At 37.9% G+C, this 20,605-nt stretch overlaps 1 protein-coding gene across 1 annotated transcript in view; it reads left to right on the plus strand.

The window, feature by feature from the left end:
• The first annotated feature begins 5,251 nt into the window (after window positions 1-5,251).
• GRXCR1 (glutaredoxin and cysteine rich domain containing 1) overlaps window positions 5,252-20,605 on the plus strand; it is a 37,564-nt gene continuing 22,210 nt past the window's right edge. Inside the window, exon 1 of the mRNA XM_030270991.4 lies at window positions 5,252-5,712. Within this exon, the coding sequence (XP_030126851.4) occupies window positions 5,266-5,712 (447 nt within the window). The 5' untranslated portion in view covers window positions 5,252-5,265. The remainder of the gene's footprint in view (window positions 5,713-20,605) is intronic.

Raw genomic sequence — 20,605 nt, forward strand, 5'->3', positions numbered from 1 at the left:
TAAACCTTGACATTCTGTTTAACAATTTTTTAACAGAAGTTAAAAAAAAAAAAGAAATTACAATGTAAAGCACTTACCAAATGAATTATTAGGCATTACAATAGCAACAGTATGCTTGGTTTGTTCTTGTCTGTATTAGTTCCATTTAGCAGCTGCTACACCTGACAAACATTTGCCAGATGCAAGAGTTCCCTGATGGGGACCTGAATGTTCTCTGAGTGTCTTCATGAACTTTACTACAGCCAAAAAGTTATTCTGGACCTGCAGAAAAGTAGACAGATGTTTTGCTGACTTAGCAAATAGGAATATTCTTTCTCTGAACAAGTGGGAAATGCACTAAATCTGTCTCAGATAGAAAAAATCTGGTCAGCATTCACTGTACAAATGATCTGCTTTTGTAATCTCTAAAATGTAGAGCGTACTGTTTACAAACTTTACTTACTTGTAGCAAAATGAACAAACTCAGCTTACCACATATGCTTTTACCAACCAAAACACCTACTCCTCAACAACAGGAGGGAAATCCAAGTCATTTGAATATCTGTTTCCTGATGATTACTTTGCTAATTTTGTATTAAGAATTAGAGATGTGCTTTTGATTACTGCCAGTGCAATAAAGTTGGAGACAGTAGCAAACAGCCTTTTGTAGAATGAAAGAAAAAAATTAGTATCACAAGACATGTCACTGTGAATTCATACCATCTGTCTAATGATGAATGACACCAGTGTGGTTGGTATCAAGTCAGCCTACAGCTTGGTTATATATACTTAGTAACCTCCAAATGCATCACTCAAGATGGCCCTGCACACACTGTGCATGAAAACAGAGCATATAATGCTTTGTCAGAGGGTAAACTGGTCTATTAAAATAGTCACATATTCAGAAATGAAGAAGGCAGTTGCTGATTTCAGCCCATTTCATTCTTTTTTTTTTTTTTTTTTTTTGACATTTTCTCTCCTGAAGACTCATTTCGTGATTCAGGTTCCATTTTACTGCCATTTGAATGCCAGAAATTCTATTTTTTTAATATGTTTTATTCTCTGATCCATGGAAATGTAACAAGGTACAAGGTATCTTTTAACAGTGATTTTAAACAGCACACTCTAAGCTTCTTCAGCAAAGTGCAAACTACGTTTCCTTCTTAATACATGTCTATATACTCTTTCAAATATTTTGCTACAGTTTAATGTTATTGATTTGTGGTTCTTTCCAGAGTTGAAGCTGGTAGTGCTCCAAACTTAGTGAAATGGAACACCCAGCAGATATTCTTTACTTGTGAAAGCTGTAGAAATTGAAGTATGTATATGTATGATGAACCCTGACAGCAAGATTTACCTATATATTAAAGAAATTACATCAGAATTATAAATGAGATTAGAGTTTCTTTCTATTCTCTTCAGTTTTTTTTTTCCTTTCTGGTACAGCTCTAACGATCTAACTTGGCATAATGTGATTGCTACTTTAGCTTAGATTTTCATTATAAGAGTATTAAAGGCTTTGCCTCACTTGACCTAATATGAGTGATTTAAAAGATAAATATTGGGACTAAATTTATTATCTAGACTTCCGTACTTTGTCATGGATGAACGATGTAATGAGTTGCCTCTGCAGGTACCTTCTTTCATGGAGTGTGAATTCTCAGATGTCAGCGTCAGAGTAGATGTTTGTCTTTCAGTTTTCCATGTACAGCATTGTTCCCTGGTCTTCATCTAGCATTGGTGTCTTTGTTTTATGTCAAGCTGAAGCAGCAGAAGTCAACAACTAGCAGAAGCATCATCTTCTTTGATTTTTTTCAACATAGTGATATATTAAACATAATAAATCTGTGGATTTTATTGGCAGCAGTATTATTTTTCACAGCATCAGGGTAATGTGTTGGTCCAATTCCTTGTGAAATGAAACAGTCACATAAAAAGAAATCTATGAAATAGCTTATTTACAAGTATTTACTCTTTTTTTACAGAGTGCTTCTCTATTCAGGCAAGATTTCTCTAGAGACACTTTATTTTCTGTGTGCTGTGACTGTATGGTTGCTGGAGCCCCTGTCCTCGAATTAATCAGTGGCAGAACATTAGAACCAAACTACACAGCAACAAAATCTAACAGTAGCCAAATGATTCAGGAAGAGTAATAATTATGGACAAGAAATATCTCACTACTGTAAAACCCCTGAGTTTTTAACAGATACTGCTCATTAAATGAGATAAGCCTTTGAATGAACAGAAGCATGTGTAGGAAAGCTAAAAATGATAAACAGAAATAAAACAGCTGGCAGGGTGCAGCATCAAAATGCACAAATGGAGTTAGTTTAGGCATTTAATACAGTTTTAGTCTACAGGAAGAACAGAGATGCTTAGTCAAGTTTTATCCTTTCTGTTGTTGTTGAGAACATGCACCCAGGCAGATGGTACAAATATGTGTATCTCAGGTTTTTGAACTCTAAAATGTCTTATGTCATGTATAAAACCTGTTTAGAGTCTTCATCTGTTTACTAGTGGATATGTGCACTTAGCCCCAAAGTCACATATTTGCTCATAGAAGGTCCACAGCTGGAACATCAGGATGAAATCTTATGCATGTAAATGCTTCTGTCAAGAGGCACCCTCCACTTTGCTTAATTATTTTTTTGCAGAGAAAACTGTGCATGCAGTCTCTTATCTGTCATAACCAGACATAAAAATATTTCCCAGTGAATAATAGAATCACTATGAAACTAAACAATGAGCTATTTTCCTACTAACAGAGTAAAAGATGTGAAAAGTATTTGAAGTGTTTTTAAAATGTGATACTGATTAATTCTTCATTTATTCAATACTACATTAACTTTTTAAGTCACTCAGGTAGCATCAAGTTATTTGTGCTCCAGAAAATGCAATAATTGCCTGCAACAGCAGTAAAATGGTTTCTGTGAAAGGATATATAGTACCAATTGGAGAAGACAAAAATATTACAAAATTTTTGTGCAAAATATTTGTGTTACAGAAGCTCAGATTTTTTTTTTTTAATGTGTGGCAATTAATTGAAAAACAGTTAGTTTGCATTATTTAAATAAAAATGAATATGAACAGAGTTAATTACTGTGGGTTTCCAAGCTACTCGGCTAATCATGGAAATACTACAATACAGTTAACTTCAGCATAGGTAGCAGGCTAAGTAATTTCTCCAGGTATCGTGCAGCCCTGTTTGGATAATTCTGTAAAAGGTACTTTAAACTCTTCATTCTTTTACAGAATGTTCTTTGTTCTGAGTCACATTTTACTAATAATGAAATATATTTCTTGTCAAAACTCTTGTGGGCAAGTGGCTAGGACACAGTCAATGTGATTCAGCATCCTCCTCCTCAAAAGAATTTCACAAATATTCTTATAAATTGTATTCAATATTAGTACAGACTTTGATACTAGATGTTTCTCTTTGAAAGATAAGTAACAATGTATTTTAACTCTTGTAATTTATTACTTTTACCTATTTTTTCTGCATTAATTACAGTAGTTAATACAGTGAATCATCTTATTTTGAAAGAAGTGTAGCAAACACTGGTGCTATGAAATGCCATTAATCATTGTGTTTCTATTTTGTGGATGAGAAATACGTAATTTTAGATTTCAGCCTTGAAAATCGTGATTTTATTTGGGCTGAAGAGCAATATTTTCATGCCTCTTGTTAAAAATAAAGTCAAAATATCCCCCACATAATTATCTAAAGATTTGAACCTGCATTTTTTAAAATCTTGACTAGAAAGTCTCAGATGCTTGAAGCTCTGCAGCTGCTTGTAAGTGCAGGTGTTACCATTCTGGGTTGGCTGAGCATCTAGGGACTCATTTCATGCCTACACCTGTCAGGGGGTCACAGCCTTCAGGAAATAATTCAGTATTCATGAGTCTAGAGACAAAATGAAGCTGTAGAAAGTGTCTAGGGAATGTTTGTCAGGAAAGTGAGAAGGGAATTGAGTTCTTAATGCTGCATTTTTCTTTAAATGAAGAAAACACAGAAATAGCACTGTAAGTAGGAATCATGCAAACTCAGAAGCAGATTGGAGGTTTAAGGTGCTACTACATGATGTTGAGTAGACATAGCTAGAAACCTCAAGTGTGGGTAGGTTATTTTTACGTCTAGAGCTGCGTGCTGAACACTGTGGCAACCACTACTAGTGATTTGCTAGGAGAGGGCAATATGATTCCTGGTGGATGAATCCATGTTACCCTACTTCTTATTGTTTTTCCTTGTTGCCTCAATTATTTAGCTTTCTCCTACTCCTTGTTTGGATTCCCTTGCCCAGTCCCTCACAAAGAAGAACATACGCTGTGGTTGCTGTGTTGTACTAGCTACCACTCAGTTTTATTTAATAACATTGTGTTATTAAATAAATGTGCAACAAATTCTGACTAATTGCTTCTCCACTGTTCTGCCAGCCTGTGAAAAGGTCAACACTGAAAACCATCAAGTAGCAGGTCCCTGCCAAATCTCCATAAGTTTGTGTAAAAAGCAGACTTTGGTGAATGAGGTCTGACTGGTAGGGAATTTAAATGTTTTGATGAAAGAAATGTGCTCATCCTTGATTCAGGTGCTGAAGTTTTTAATTTTTTCCCCCAGGTGCAATGAACATAAACAGTTTTGACTTTGTAGATCTTGTGAAAAACTCTTCCTCTTTGCCTTTTTATAGTAATTCAAACTGCTTTCATATAAACTTGTGTAATTGCTATTATTTGGTTTATTACAAAATCACAGAATCAGAGAATATTATGAGCTGAAAGGGATCTATAAGGATCATCATAGTCCAACTCCAGGCCGTGTGCAGAACACCCCACAGGTCACACCTTATACTTGAGAGCATTGTCCAAATGCTTCTTGAACTATTCCCTTCCCTTCCCTTCCCTTCCCTTCCCTTCCCTTCCCTTCCCTTCCCTTCCCTTCCCTTCCCTTCCCTTCCCTTCCCTTCCCTTCCCTTCCCTTCCCTTCCCTTCCCTTCCCTTCCCTTCCCTTCCCTTCCCTTCCCTTCCCTTCCCTTCCCTTCAATGCATATAATTTCTCCTTTTCTTGCTTTCTTCCTTAGTGCTAAAAAGTACACAATGTCTTTTTAATATTTAATTAATGAGATCACTTTACAGGTTTTAGTTTAAAGGTAACCATAGCACAAATGCATCCATTATTAACTGCAGAACTGCAGCAGCTTCTTGGGAGCCCTCTTTAGTTTAATATGAGAACCCCTGTCAACAGAAAACAGCGCTGATATTGTTGTTAAGTGTGACAAACTGGCAAATGCAATGGGCACCACTCTGGAACAATGCAAACTGCTCCTATCAATGGAAGAGGCGATGTTTAAGGGTGAAGTGAAGGCGGACAGTGAGAGGCTGCTGAGGAAGGTTCGGTTCCGCGTCGCATCCTCGCACAGCGGGCGGGTGCTGAAGGAGGTGTACGCCGATGGGGAGGCTGCCGACTCGCTGGACTCCGAGTACGCCAGCAGCTCAGAAACTGACCAAACCAGCCGGCTGAGCGAGGTGGACGGGCAGCAGAATGGACACGTAGGGTCGGAGTGCGATGAGAATGATAATGAGCAGGATGACTTGCTCATTTTAGTCAGAGCTACTAAAGAGAAGGGGTTTGGTACAAAGCGAGTTAACATCCTCAGCAAAAATGGCACAGTCAGGGGAGTCAAGCATAAAGTCAGCGCTGGTCAAGCACTTTTTGACAATTTGGCAAAGGTATTTCAGGTAGGTGGTGCAGATCTGCTGACTGTAAGCTGTGTCTCTGTCCCTTTTAATTCCACACACTATTCTTCCCCCTGTTCAAACTGCTCTCATTTAGGATTTCTCAATATTCTGTCTCATTCCCATTCTATCCACTTGCACGAGAGGGGCTCATTGGTCCTTCTAGTCTAAAACATCTCCACAGTCCATATTGACTGTAAACTTTGCTTTTCAAAATTGACCTAATATTTTCTGGGTAGGAATATATATGTTGTGCTTCCCATGTCTGGATGAGGAAAGAAATGCGTCAGCGGATTTTACTGGGGCTCTGCTGGAGATCTATACAGGTCTCCTGTACAGGGATGTGTCATGTTTCCACTCCTATTATATTAATTCTAATGAGTTTACGATGTTATCTACTGTCCCCTACATGTAAATATGTATACTTGCAAATTCCATTCTGTTTAATCTGCAAAGTAGGTCAAACTAGATGCAGGGTGGCAGCAATGATGATTTTCTCACATGAAAATTTCAGGGGAATGAAATCTTAGTTGAAGGTCTCTTTTATTAATATCTGTTTTCTATCTATTTTGTAGAAAGAGCAGAATATCTGTATTTGAAAGAGTATATGCCACACCAATGCCTTAGTCAGAGAAACACAGGTCTTCAGAAAAATCAAGATAAATGTTCTAAAATATTTATCTCATATATATCATTTATCTGTATATGCTATTCAAGCCTTTCAATAATTTATATTCACACAGATAGCAACAAGTGTACAACCAGACTCTTTCTGAAGTTTTTAAAATCCAGAATTATATTTTTCAATTAAATTATCCTGTGATGGCTTCAGGGCATTATTTTAAAACTTTTTATGCAGTTTTAAATCATGGGGAATTTGATATTAATAACTACTTTTTTTTCATTTTGAAATTACTTTGAAATGAAGTAATTTCATATTACATTAATAAATGGCAATAGATTAACATTCTCTTGCTTCAGGATATTAATTTATCCTTTATGTTGTACCTAAATTAACAGTCTTTTTGTCAATATGAATGTTCCTGTAGAAGTTGAAGTTTCAGAGATGAATTTCATGTTCATTTTTGTTCTTACATCACACCACATAGCACTGAAGTAGTTTGTTTTCTTTCAAGCTACTAATGGAAGAATTTGTTCTTGCTTCCTTATTCTGATAAAATTTGTAACAAACTCACTTTTTAAAAGTAGATTTGAAGTAGTAAGTATTAACTGAGGCATGTTTGGGTTCTGCTTCAGCTTCAGTTCCACTCTTCTGTGCTATTTCACTATGCAGAGTACCCAGTTTTCACCCTACTAACCTCATTCCCTTCTAAAGCTGGCTTCTAGTACATCAGTAACACTAAGCTAAGAAATTTGAATCAGCTAAGTAAACAGACCTGTTTGAAGACATATGCACTTTAATTAGTGTCCCTGCCTTATTGCTTTTTCTATCTCCAGTTTTGTTGGAAGTTCTTCCCCAGGTTGGAAGGTCTTCAGGAAAGGCCCATGGACTGAGATCAATGTACTTTGATTGCAAAGCTTCTTGTATTCCTAGCAGAGTTAATAGAGACCAGTGCTATTTTCATGAGCTGTTTTGCCAGAAGAAAGTATTTTCTTGAAAGGAGGCATATCCATCTTATAACTTCAGAAGAGTACATGTATTCAAGTCTACCACAGAATTCCTTAATTAAAACCTGTAAAATAATGATTGGTTTAAAAGGTGTAAGGATTTTTTTTTTAATTGACAATATTTTACTGTGGAAGAAATGGGAAAATTTAAATTATCTGATGGAAACAAACCAAAGAGTTTTTCACACAGCATGTAATTCCAACTGAGAACCCTGCTACAGGCTTTGCAAAGTCCAAAAGAAAAGCCAGGTTTTCAAAGTGGATGAAGAAAATACATGTGGAACTGAGAAACTTCTTCCTAAGCAGGACTAGATGAATGATTTCCAGAAAAAAACCTGTATATTCTTACATTAAGCACCTAGTGGATCAAAGACATATATGCAACAATACAGAGAATATAATGATTTGAGGTTTCTACAGAAATTCATATTTCCCCAGAGATAAAGGTCTAAGTCTAGTGAAAAACAATGATGGTTTGCATATCTTTTATGTCATATTCTGAGCCAATTTTGTATGCCACATGGTGAGCACAGAGGAGAGCAAAACATAAAGGTTAACTTTTAGATGGATTTTAAACTGCTCAATCCTAATGAGAAGTATGATTGAAATCCATCCAATTACAAATGAAATAATGGCCTTTAGAATGAGATTAGATGATGATTTCTAGTTTTCTGTAAGCATGCTCCAGACAATTAATTGACCTGTAATACCAGTTAGAGAAAAATGAGAGTTCTTCTTTCGAAGGCTTGGTAAGATAGAAAGATGTCTTTGTTAGCAGGTACAACTCTGTCTGGGCATTTTCCTAAGTTACCCCCTTGATTATGTGAGCTCATCTCCAGTTACATGTTTCTCTTAGATAAGCAGCAGCAAATGTATAACAAGAGTTAAGAGGAGAGTGCCCCTTCCCGAGGAGAGTCCATCTCTGCCTCTTTGATGATTCAACAGCAGGAACTCACATGAGATGAATAAATTGTACATTTCTCAGTGTTAGTGTCAAGTCAGTATTTTTAATCTCAGAATATGCACATGAACTCTTGACAAGCCTGTATTGTAAGCGCTGATATATTCTTGTATGCAAATGCTTCTTATTTAGTATTTACTGTATCACTGCCTAACTAAAATATGCATGTAAGAAGCCAAATACTGTGTGTGTGTGAGTGTCCTGTGACCCTGAAACTAGGGCATGGCTTTTTTCTGCAATATCAGCATTCTGATTCTTCAGACTATATCTGCAAACTCCTTTAATACACTATTTCCCCAAATCCCTAGAGGTTTCTTGTGATAGAGGAGAGATCCTTTAAAGCAAATCACTTTAGATATTCTAGGGATAAGCAGGGATTCATTAACTGGGCTTTGTTATGTCGTGCAGTCAAGTCCTTTAAATTTGTCTGTTCGAATACCTTTGCTAAAAGCACTTGTCTATTTTAATGTTCTATGGAAATATTTGGATTTGTGAATATTTTTTTCACACTTTCTTACTACAACCTTTCTCCAGAATTGGTTCAGACACTTTCTTCTCACAACAAACTTATCTGAAAAAAAATCACACCTTCTGGAGCTTTTTTCAAGAGAGCTTTTTTCAAGCTTTTAAGAGTGATGTAAGGCAGGAAGTATTTCTAAATGAAAAGGTCTTTTTGGTTGTTTTTGCTATATGATACAAGCCTGGTCTGAGAATATATATCTAGATGTGTGTCCCGGTCTGCATCTTCCTACAGTCACGCACTCAGCACTTCCCTCACCCGTTCAATCCGTGACCTCTCATTTCCCCTCTCTCTGGGAAGCTGAGTCCTTCACACATTACTGTGTCCAAGGACTCTCTGCGTCCCCAGATGAGAACTGCTCCAGCGCTGTGACAGTGAAAGGTCTCCCTTTAGGTCACCCTTGCACACCAGGTCATCCCCTGGTGAAGCTACTGCCAGGTGCTTGGGAGCAGCTCTGGGAGCTGGGGCCAACACATCCATGGGGAAGGAATGCAGGACAGAGCAGGACACATCCAGGGGTTGCCTCAGCTTCCAGCAGAGTATTCTGGGGGAAGAGACCAGCTCTATTGATGCTTCGGGACAGACAGCATGGTTTCCATGGCAACACCTCCAGCCTTTTCCTCCTCGGGGCGGATGCCACAAACAGACTGTTGACATAGCAACCACATCCTGGCAGGGTGAGGGAGTGGTGGGCGGGGTGCTGATGGGTGTTGTCAGAACAACCACTCTGGTGGGGAAGGTGGGAGGAGGTCACTGGTGGTCACCTGTTGCGGGCAGGGACAGTCACATGTGTCACCCAGCCTCCACTAGCACCTAACCTGAGCCTGGGGTAGCCTCCTGCAGTGCTGGAAATACAGGCGGCAGACAGCTGGGAGCAGTTCATTTGTGAGAAACACACACTACTGAAAATCCTGAAAAGCAGGAGGGAGCTGGAGCTCCCACTCTCCCTGCTCATGCATCTCCTTGGTATAAATTTTATCCTGCTGAGACTCTATAGCTCACAGTGTTGGCAGCTGTGAAGCTGGGGACATGACTTGCCAATTGTGTCAGAAGCATAAGCTCCTTCTCTGCATATCTGAAGTAATTGGGGTTTTATTTCAGTATAGTACCAAAAATTCTGTATTTTAATATTACAATACTGTTTAAATGCAAATGGATATGAATAGTTCCTGTAACTTTCTGTAAAAATTAGTAGAGAAATAGTTATTTTTTCCTTGAAATAGATATACAATTGTATATATAATTCTCTTCACAACTGATTTTTATGACTAAGCCATTCCTATAGCCATGGCTGAGTCACACAGAGCAAAAATCCTTGGGTTGTCTAATATTTTACCAGGTAGTGCAATGATCATTTTATGCCAAACTGGGTTTCCATCCCAACGTGCAATGTAATGGAGCTCAGCCAAATGAGGTCCCTCCTCATTTTTCCTGTTTCAGCATAGGTGTTTTTCCTCCATTCCCATACTTACACACTCCACTGGCCTTCCAGCCTCCTCTGAAATGTCAGGTTCTGCTAAATTAGCCACAGAACTCATTCTCAGGCAGGGCTTCCTGATGTCTATTGCAAAAGGGCAGGCCTGGTTAACAAAGCTGAGGAATGCCTTTGTGAGCGTTGCGTCAGAGAGGGTACGGGTGAAGAGTCAGACATAACGCACGCAGTCTTTGTGAAATTTCCAAGCACAGTTTCTCAGATAGAGCTCACATGTAAGGTGGTGAAGTGCAAGTCGCTATTCAGCCTGATGAAAAATGAGCTTATTCATGTTTAGAGAGAAAGGTGGGAAAGAATAAAGAATTATGTGGAAGTTTTTTAAGAGGAGAGCTTTTAGGGTGGTTAAGAGCACTTTCATCTTTTTTTACTTGCACTTTTTTGCATTTTTTTTACTTGTATTTTTTACTGGAAAAGTGAATATACAGCAGGACATGCAGAACTTACAAATTGATAGGACTAGCTAGTACCACAAACAAAATGAAGTGAAATACAGCAGCAAAACCAATCATCTTCCAAAGAAGTCAGAGGCTGAAAAGTGGTGTTAAGGAAAGGTTCATGTATAGTAGTACAAGCAAAGGTTATCAGGGTAGGTGGCATTTTGTATACCGCTGCAGCCTCTGGAGCATATATCACTGCAATCCTTAAAAGTCTGGGGAGACAAGAAAGAGAGATCTGCACTTTCACTGGAGAAGTCTTCATAAAACTTGAAGACTTGATAAAAAGAAGTCTCCTTCTCACTGATCAGTTGATGATCACTGCTGACATTCCAGAAATCACTGGACTCTTTGAATTCAAAATTCTTTTCTAGGACTGGATTTACAAAGATTGCAAAAACTCTCCTGAACTGTGCCTTCATATTCTCCTCCATAAACACTATTCTGACTCCCAAATGGACATAACTTACAAAAGAAAACAATGGACTGGATTGCTTGTATAGAGCCTTTGATTTAGTAATGTCCCTTGTATGGATAGAGATAAATACCATTGAGATGCAGGTATCTGAGTTACAAACTTCCAGTGTATTTTCCTAGTGTTAGGAAGTCTGGAAAACTAATTATTGAGCAGTGTTGCACTGAAATCCACTGAAGAACAGGAAAGATTGTAATAACATTGTGATCAAGTGATTATGAAAAACTGGTTTTTGCTTGTTACACAAAATTCAGAGTTAGAAGGACAACTAGATCACTGCTGGAATGGGCCCAGAATTGCTTCACCACTTGCTTTGTATCTTCAAAAGGGCTTTGGTCTGTGACCACACTGCATTGGACACTGATTCTGCTGATGCTATTGATCATATCACATTTATAAGAAGTGTTTTCCAGAGTGGATGTCTGAAAGGATGACTGAATTAAAAAGGAAGATGGTCAGGTCTGTGAGCTTTTAAGTGGAACCTGGATTTGGTCAGTACTTAAGATATTGGTTTTTATTGTTCACAGAGAAATCAGTTGTAAAGCACTGAGGTCAGGCAAATCTATTACAAGACTATTCAGGACATTTTAGGATTTGCTTCTGTTGGACTTGAAATACATATTTGACATATACTTGATAGGATCTTTAAATAGATTTTTAACCATCTAAACCTCTGAAAGTGATATACAAGTTTTGAGTTAAAAAAGACTCAGCTGTCTCATTTTCAAAAAGCTTAGATATGGCATGTCTTGACTTCTCAGTTGGGTAGCTTACCAACAAAACTGTGCTTAAATGCATCACTTTTTAAAGACTGAGTCAATAATTTAAGAAAAAATAATTGTAGGCTTTTATGCTTGTAGTCTGACCAGCATGTACTGGACATCTGTCTAACGCTTCAGTGGACTGCATGGCTTCAAAATAATTCTTGCCCTGATGAGCCTTGAGCCTTGTAAAGGATCCATAAATGAGGTCAGTGTTCTCGAGATGCTGGCCTTGTCCCTTGCATGGGAAAGAGCATAGCAAAGAAGGAGTGGTGTTACTGCAGTAAATATGTATAAAAAGATGTAGTATTAGCGTGAATCAAGACTTCAGGTATAGATTCAAACACCTCACAGGCCTCTGAAGAAGGACTCAGACATCAAGCTCCAAAACTAAGATTCAACAGATCTCACTTGGTGCCACCTAGCCTCAAAGGCACCAAGAGCCTTTCCTTAATGAAAATTTCACTAATGCTCTGCCTTAGCCACATGCCTCAGCATGTCAGGATTGACAGCACCTGACAGCTACTTCCTACTTGTGTCCTATGGGATCCATAAAATAAGGGTTCCATTGCCTGTCCCAGCTGCATGGCTTCATGCAGTGGGTGTTCCATGAGCATTCCTGGTGGATCAGCTCCTATACAAACTGCACATAAGCAGATGTTGCTTTGTTAAAAATTGCATCTGCACAAGGTAGTGGTGGGAGATGTACTTTGAAATAGACAATCACAAGTTAGTGAGAATAAGTTGGAGTTGTGGAGTAGAACACAGGATTGCTGATTCTCTACTTGCCATACCAAATAGGACTGCATTCTTCAGCATCATGCTTGACTTCCATTTCCTACCTCCCTCCCTCCCTCCCTTCCTTCCTTTTTCTCTTAAAGCACTGTAGTGATCACAGTGCTCCAGCATGGAGGTATCCTAGAAAAACATGTAGCCTCTGAATGTGAGGAAAAAGAGATAGAGAGGAGACTGAATCAGGTATTCAAGATATGAGAGATTGCAAACAATCACGTTCTCCCTGTTTCATCCTCTCTTTTTAAATTTAAAAATAGATTTGGTTTCTTTTTAAAAGAATGAATGCAACTCCTAAATGTAAGAAAAGGCTTCCTAGTTGTACTAAGTGGGATTCCTAAGTCATATTGGCCTCAGGATATTTTCTGAGCTGAAAATAGTCATAAAATGAAACAGATTTAGTAGGAAATGCCATATATGCTTTCCAGACTCCTAATTATTTGTCTGGTAGATGACCTGGAATACCAGACGAGCATTGGGTCTGATCCTATGTACTGTTCTGGGACTCTTACATAATGTCCCTTTGTGGGACTGCTCAATAAGGTGCTCAGCCTTTGAATTAACATGGAAAATGCTTCATCTTACTTCAAACTAACTAGAAAAGGGTCATGTTACACTAGAAGCCTATCAATAATATCTTAGGATGCTAGCACAGAATTTTTTTCCACTTATTCTGAGAATAGATTTTTTCTCCTGAATTGGCCACTTACAGCAGAGATGAAAAAGATTAATTGATTAGTCTTAATCATTACTCAGTAGCAATAACTCTTGTCTTTTTCTATCTGTGAAGCTTAACTTGGTAACTCAAATGGAAAAAAAGGAGAAAATATGTTTTTAAGTAGTCATATAGCTACGGCTCTCAAGAAAATTTGAGGCTATTCACTTTTCTTTGACATGTACAGCAGGCTACTGGCTAGTTCATTGACTCTGAACCTTTGCATGCCTTCAACACAGCAAATAAAAATTTTATAGAACACATAAAAATGAAATAAATTACTTATGTGCTTAATTCCTAGCCACATACTGCACCTGAGTGTCTTAGGTTAAGTGTTACAGTGAGCTCATGGGCATTCTGTTTCCCCTTCCCCGGGACCCTGTGACTCTGATCAAGATAACCCTGGAAACCTCCTTTCTGCCCCAATGGGGTTGGCCAGAGAAGCCCACCCTGTCCAAAGTCTATACAGACCCCTGACATTTCCTGTTCATCCTCTTTTGCCCCGCTCTCCACAAGGACATCACAGAATAAAGAGAGATGAACCAACTTATCTTGGGGTAAGAGCCTCTTTTGGAAATCTTTACCATCTCCTGATATTCCTCCCCTCCCAGCCTCTGATCTCTGAGCTAGCCTGATTATTCAGGGGGCTGTGTGAGGGGGGGAACATCAGTTAAGTATGTTTTACTTAAAACTTTACAAACATGGAAGCAAATATTTGGCTATATTGGGCCAATTTGTCACCAAAGTGCACAGCTGTGCAATTGCAAAAATATGGTAATAATGAAGATGAAAAACAGCTTCTTTATTAAAACATAAAAAATTTCTAACAAGTTAAGTGCATTAATATCCCATTATTAAGTTTACAGATCTCAAAACTGTTTCAGTTCTGAACTCAGATTTGCAAATACACTAAGGTAGAAAATATAAATGTATATGTGCCACAGGTATTGTGTTTCTAGACTGCTCCAGTCTGTCTACAGCTTGCTGTGATATTTGTCTACTAGGGTTGGCAGTCTATTACATACTGCACCAAAACAAGGTACATGATTAACAGCTTGACAGAAAGAAATGGTTAGAAAGACAGTTTTTTTCCTTGGCTGGAACTTTAGCCTGTAGCTGTAATGTTTGGCATAATTTTGTAGCTGAAATATAATAAAGCATTATTGAGAATGGAATTTGCAACCAGAGGGAAAAGGGGATGGCTTTCATGCATGAAAATCTTTCTAATTGCTGTGACATCCATTGCAAGGTAGTACAAAACATGAAAATGAAACCTCAGTGAATTTTTCCAAAGCTTGTAAGAAGAATAATAGATAGGACAGCATCTAGCCTGCTGATTTTGAAAATAAGCTGTAAAGTTACAGCTCCCCATACAAACAGGCAATCCTGTGGTTTTGCTTTATGCAGTAGTTATATTGTGGAGAAGCTGCCACAGGACGACTCTTTATAGCCTCCATCAGAGAAAACAACAGAAATCGTCACAGATGAGCAGCTGAAGTCACTGAGGTAGAGACTCATTTCAAGCATGGCAAGAAAGAAGACAGAAAAACCATCATTCATTGCTAGTACGAATTGTGGAAAGCATTTTAACAACCTTAGTGCTATGTTGCTTTGGAACTTTATCTAGGGACATCATCCATCAATGTCAGATGAGCATGTCTTCTGTACTTCAGTAAAACCACACACAGACTCATTCTTCCTCATTCTTCCTCCATTTCTCAAAAAGAAATATAAAAAGCCTTTCTGGCCAGTATTTGCATACATTTATAACACCATGCAGTTTTATGAGCTGCATTGCCAAATCAGCCAATGCTTGTACGAAGGTAAAGAACCATTTCTTTGGAATTCACCCTTGTTTCGAATACTACTAATTGCTAATTATCTAAGAAGCTTTAAAACTATTAGGAATTGTAAGGAGACATACATAGTTATTTAAGAAAAACTTGTTTCTCCTTGAAAATACTGTAACACAGAAGGAACTCAGTCTCTGAAGAACTTGCAGCTTTTTAAAGAAAATACAATATTTTTCTGCCCAGCCGCTCATATCTTGCTATTTGCTTACGACATCTAAATGCAAAGGACTGTCCCTCCTAGCCCTACAGGAAACTATGAAACATTGCATTGTTGTTCAAGTGGAGAATGTCCTAAGAGGCAGACTGATAGACACAGTGAAAAATAAGAGCTTTAAGCATTATTGCTTCCTTCCACTTGTCACATTATACCTTGAGAACTTCCCTTTCCAAGTGTTGGCTGATGAGGTCTCTGGTGAGAACCCACCCACAGTGCTGCATCCAGCCTGGGGATTCTCAGCTCAGGAGGGAAATTGACCTGTTGGAGCAAGTCCAGAGGTGGGCAACCAAGTTGATCAGACTCTCTTATGAGGAAAGGTTGAGACAATTTGGTTTGTTCAACCCAGAAAAAAAATGACTTTGGAGTGATCTAATTGTGGACTTCCTGTGCCTGAAGGGCACTTAGAGAAAAGATGGGGCAAGAATCTTTACAAGAGCATATAGTGAGAGACAAGGGGAATGGAATTCTTCAAATTCAAAGACAGTAGGTTTAGATTAGATATTAGGAAAAGATTCTTTACTCTGGGGGTAGTGAGGCTTTAGAACAGCTTGCCCAGGGAAGTTGTGGATGCCCGTCTTCTGGAAGTGTTCAAGGCCAGGTTGGATGAGTCTCTGAGAACTTGGTCTAGTTGAAAGTGTCCTGCCAATGCATTCTAAGATTCTATGATGCTTTCTACCAGATTCACTCACATGCAGTGGGTAAATCTGGTTGTTCTTTCAAATCCCACAGTGATTCAAAAATATAAGCACCTACTCAGACCCTTCAAGTTCAAATTTACACTGTCATAAGGATTTAAAAAGCTCAATTTCTGAAGGACTTGTTCAGGAAATAGATTATCTTCATCTAACTGGAAAATATTGCCATGGCAGCTGTTGTTGTATCTGCTGCATGGTCAAACCTCTTGCAAACCTGTCTGCTTGGTGGAGGATATTCTTTTGCATCCTCATGTGGAAGATTGTGGGGTGTAAGGACATTTTTACTGGCCAATATTTACAGCTGAATGCAGATAATTAATACTATAGGTTTTGGTGGTTTTTTTTTGTTGTTTTTTTTTTTTTAGCTGCTCCTGACTGGGAGCAGTCTTGAATCATGTAATTCCTTCAGTCAGGTGGTTTCATCATCAGCTACTCCAGCAGGTCATGTAAAGACACAATAAATAAGGTAAATAAGGGCAAGAGGTTTCAAAACAGGAGAGCTGTCTAGTGAAATATCTGATCTGTTTTTTGTGCTGTCTCAGTTGTCATTTTGGAAGAAGGTTATTCAGCTGGCAGAAATACAATTAAGAATAGAGTTTCAGCATTTTTTGAAGACATGGTATGAAATTAGAATAAATGTTGTTATTGTTTTTTCTTGCTCCACAGTATTAAATGATATCTATGCAAAGAAGCCATTGAAATGTTATTCCAAAAGAAAAGCACACAGATGATTTAATAATCTCAGCTTCTTCATTTGTAGTCTTATTTCTGGAACAGAACACATTTAGATCTATGACATGATATAGATTCTAGCCCCACTGTAAGAACATTATTATGTGAAAAGTATGATGTTATGGACATTTTATTTAAAAAATACACATCTCTGAGCAAAGTCCTGAATCAGGCTAGAACATAAAGCTGCGTACACTGGCCTTGGTAAAACATTAGTCCAGCTGCAGATGTGATATATACAGAATAACTAACTTGGTAGCTCTTTTGACTGACAGGTTTAGGAGCTGATATAAAGCAGACAACCTGCTACATTCTGATTTTCAGATACTACACCTATATGGTTAAAAACCAAAAGAAAACAAAAGCATACACCTTAGAGTCTTTTCAGCAATGAAGTCTATATTCTGCTTAATGAAGTTGTCTTGTATTTTACGTACAAGAAACTGGTGGATGAGTCATCTGTTCATACACCAAGGCCAGCAGCCACAGCATAGGCTATTCTAGGGCAGAGCTGGTTTATGTATGCTGTCGAGGAGTTGTATCTGCATAAAAATCTCAAGCTCTCTGCCTTTTTTGAAAATCTATTGCTTAAGAAAAGAAATTAAACACTTAAATTGTGCAATGTAGATGGATCTTTAATTTAAAAAATGGATATTGAATATGTAAGTAATAATTAACTACTCTGGGTTTGAAGATGAAGGTACCAAATTTCTATGTATTATTAAGTAATGAGATAGCTGAGAGCATAGTTCCAATTAGGTTAAGTAATATAGTGGGGAAACAAGGTCGTTCATCACTCAGTGCTAGTGCAGGATCCATGTGCATCACTTCCACGTATTGAGTGATAGGGTTCTCTGAGAGGTAAGGATTGAGTCAGCACTTTGGTGCACTAATCACACCATAACTTTGATCTCTGCCTCGTTCAAAGACCTGTGCAGAGTTCATTAGCGGTTGCAGAATGTCCTGTGACCCCAGGTGAGACAATGCTCCGTGAACACCTGAGAAATAGTTGTCCTTAAAAATTTGTTTTTCCTTAACTTTAAGGATTAAAGGAAAAATAGTTTTTCCTTTAGTGTAGTGCAAATGACAACTCCAACCTTTACACAATAGCCTGTTTTTTATCTCCACCCACACAGGTAATATTTTCAGCTAGACTTCAAGTTCTAGAAAGTGTCAGGAAAAAAAGTACATAATATGTCAGGTGTTTGGAACTGAAAACTGAGGGAGAGTGGTGGTTTCCCTGATTTGCTTACCATTTACTGTGAGTTTCAGGATTTTAGTGCATCTCATTTCAGCTTCCGTTTGCAGGAATACAGTAAACAGTATAATAACTTCTGACAGAAAACCTATTGTCTGCTGAACATGAAAACTCCAGGGTTTGATCCCAAATCAAAACCAGAATTCGTTTAACCCTTTCCTCTCATTTTATTCCTTAGGAAGGTAAACTCTGAAGAATGATAGCAATTTTTGAATTTTCTCTGCTGATGACTGCAGTTGAGAATGACACTTTATTTCATTTATGCTATTACCTTCTTCAGTTGTTTTTGCATGAACGGTTCTGTTATATATGACAGACTGACTCTAAGCTGTAATTAATCCACGAAAATCTGAAACATTTTTCAATGAAAATGCAATGTATTTTTGCCTAAGTGTGACGGATTAGGGCTTTCCTGAATACTAGTTTTTACTTGCTGATTCTCTCTAGCACAAGGAAAATCACAAGTTGCAACAATGCTGCAAGTATAAAGAAGTCATCAACTACTGTGTTGTTTCCTGAGACATTCTGGTATACTGCAAAAAGTATTGGAAAAACAGGCTCACTTGCCACACAAAGCATAGCTGACAAAGAAGGCAGAGCCATGTAATATCATGAGCAGGATCTCATCAGCTAACTTTTATTCTCCACTCAGAAATATGATGAATAGGATTGGTAGGCAGCTCATAGACCTCTAATGCCTGTTAATTAACCAGACTAACTGAAACTTGGGAATTATAAGGGAGATCACTGCATGCATTAACTGCACCTGGCAATGCTTAAATGTAAAATGAGTCAGAGATCCCTGTATGTATGTGCTACTATTATGTTATTATTAGCATTTATCAGTCTCTAAAGCAGTGTAAGTCTATTTTAGAAAGAATGAGTAAGGAATTGGTGAAAGAGAGGAGCAAAGAGAAAGAGGGAAGGGATAGAAATCTTGTTTTTAAACTTCATCTGCCTGCCAGAAAACACTATACAGGGTATTCCAATGCTGCTGCCAAGTTAAAAATAAATGGGCCAGAGCAGACATTGTATTTTTCATGACAGCCATTTGCTGCTGATCCCACAAGTTTCTGTTTCTCTGCAGTATGAAATGTTCTGTTGAGTGAAGCAGCAGTGCTTACAGACAGATGGGGTCAGGGTTCACAAACCACTTAGAGCCATGCTGTTTGCTAACATTTCTACATGATCTGAGATATCAAACACTTTCATCTTTATCTGTCCATCCTCAGCAAGTCATGTTCTAGTTCACTTCTGACTGAAGCCATCCTTACTTACAGAATATTCTCAAAGAGGATATGAGGTGGCCAATGATTGTCCCCAAATACACAACATAGGTTAAAACACCTAGAACAGTGTGATAAATAGGAAGCAAAATGAAAAGATGCTCGTGACAGGAGAAAATAGGATTTGAGCTCCACAACTGCTGTTTCAGGCAAACTTATGGTGTTTCTTTTTTTAGCAATTCAGGGTGTCATCATGGGAAATGATACATATGTAAATAGCAGAATTACCACCAAAGTCTGAGTATGTAGTAGGATTAAACATTCCCTCCCAAGAGAACTAAACATATTTGAAAAATCTTACACATATTGTTAGACAGAAATCCCCAAAGTAACTGAAAATGTCATCTGACAGTATGGAAAATAAGTATGCCACAAACATAATTAGTCATTTATTCAACTATTTCATATATACATCCAAATATAAGCAAGTCTAGAGGTGTTAAAAAGTCCTTTTTGGTCAAGTGACCAAACACTAAGTACTAAACAGAGCAATTTCAAGTGGACCTAGATGCTCCCTCCTTCTGTTTCCAACCCCTTGCTTTGAGTAGAACCAGAAAACAGAAAGGCCCAGAAGAAAAAAAAAAAAAAATCAAAAATTGAATGATGTTTTTTAAACTAGAGAAAAAGCTCAATTTTATCAAAGTTCAGTGTTCATTTCACTCTGTATTTATTATTGTTGCTAGTGATAATAGAAGTGAAATAAACACTGATCAGCTATTGAATAATAATTATTTAATACTCCTACATATAACTGTTATCCCCAAGTGGTAACTCATAACTGTTAAGCAGTAGGAAATTAAATGATGTAATCTAGGACAAATCTTCTAAGAACGGAGACTTATTCTCAGATTTCTGGGACTGTAGTTTTTTTAGAATTGTGTAATTAATACTAACATTCTTCTCATGACCCATCTGGGATCCATTGTTTCAGTTCTCTGGTCTTCCACATTATTTACAGGCACAGCTTCAGGTAGGCAGATGCTATGCAGCTCAAGCCATGCATTTTTAATTTACTGATAGCAGCATTTCCTTAGGTGACATACTGTAGACTTTTTTCCCCCTCTTTTACATTAATT

Source organism: Taeniopygia guttata, chromosome 4 (genome assembly GCF_048771995.1).
Source record: "Taeniopygia guttata chromosome 4, bTaeGut7.mat, whole genome shotgun sequence".
Taxonomy (NCBI): domain Eukaryota; kingdom Metazoa; phylum Chordata; class Aves; order Passeriformes; family Estrildidae; genus Taeniopygia; species Taeniopygia guttata.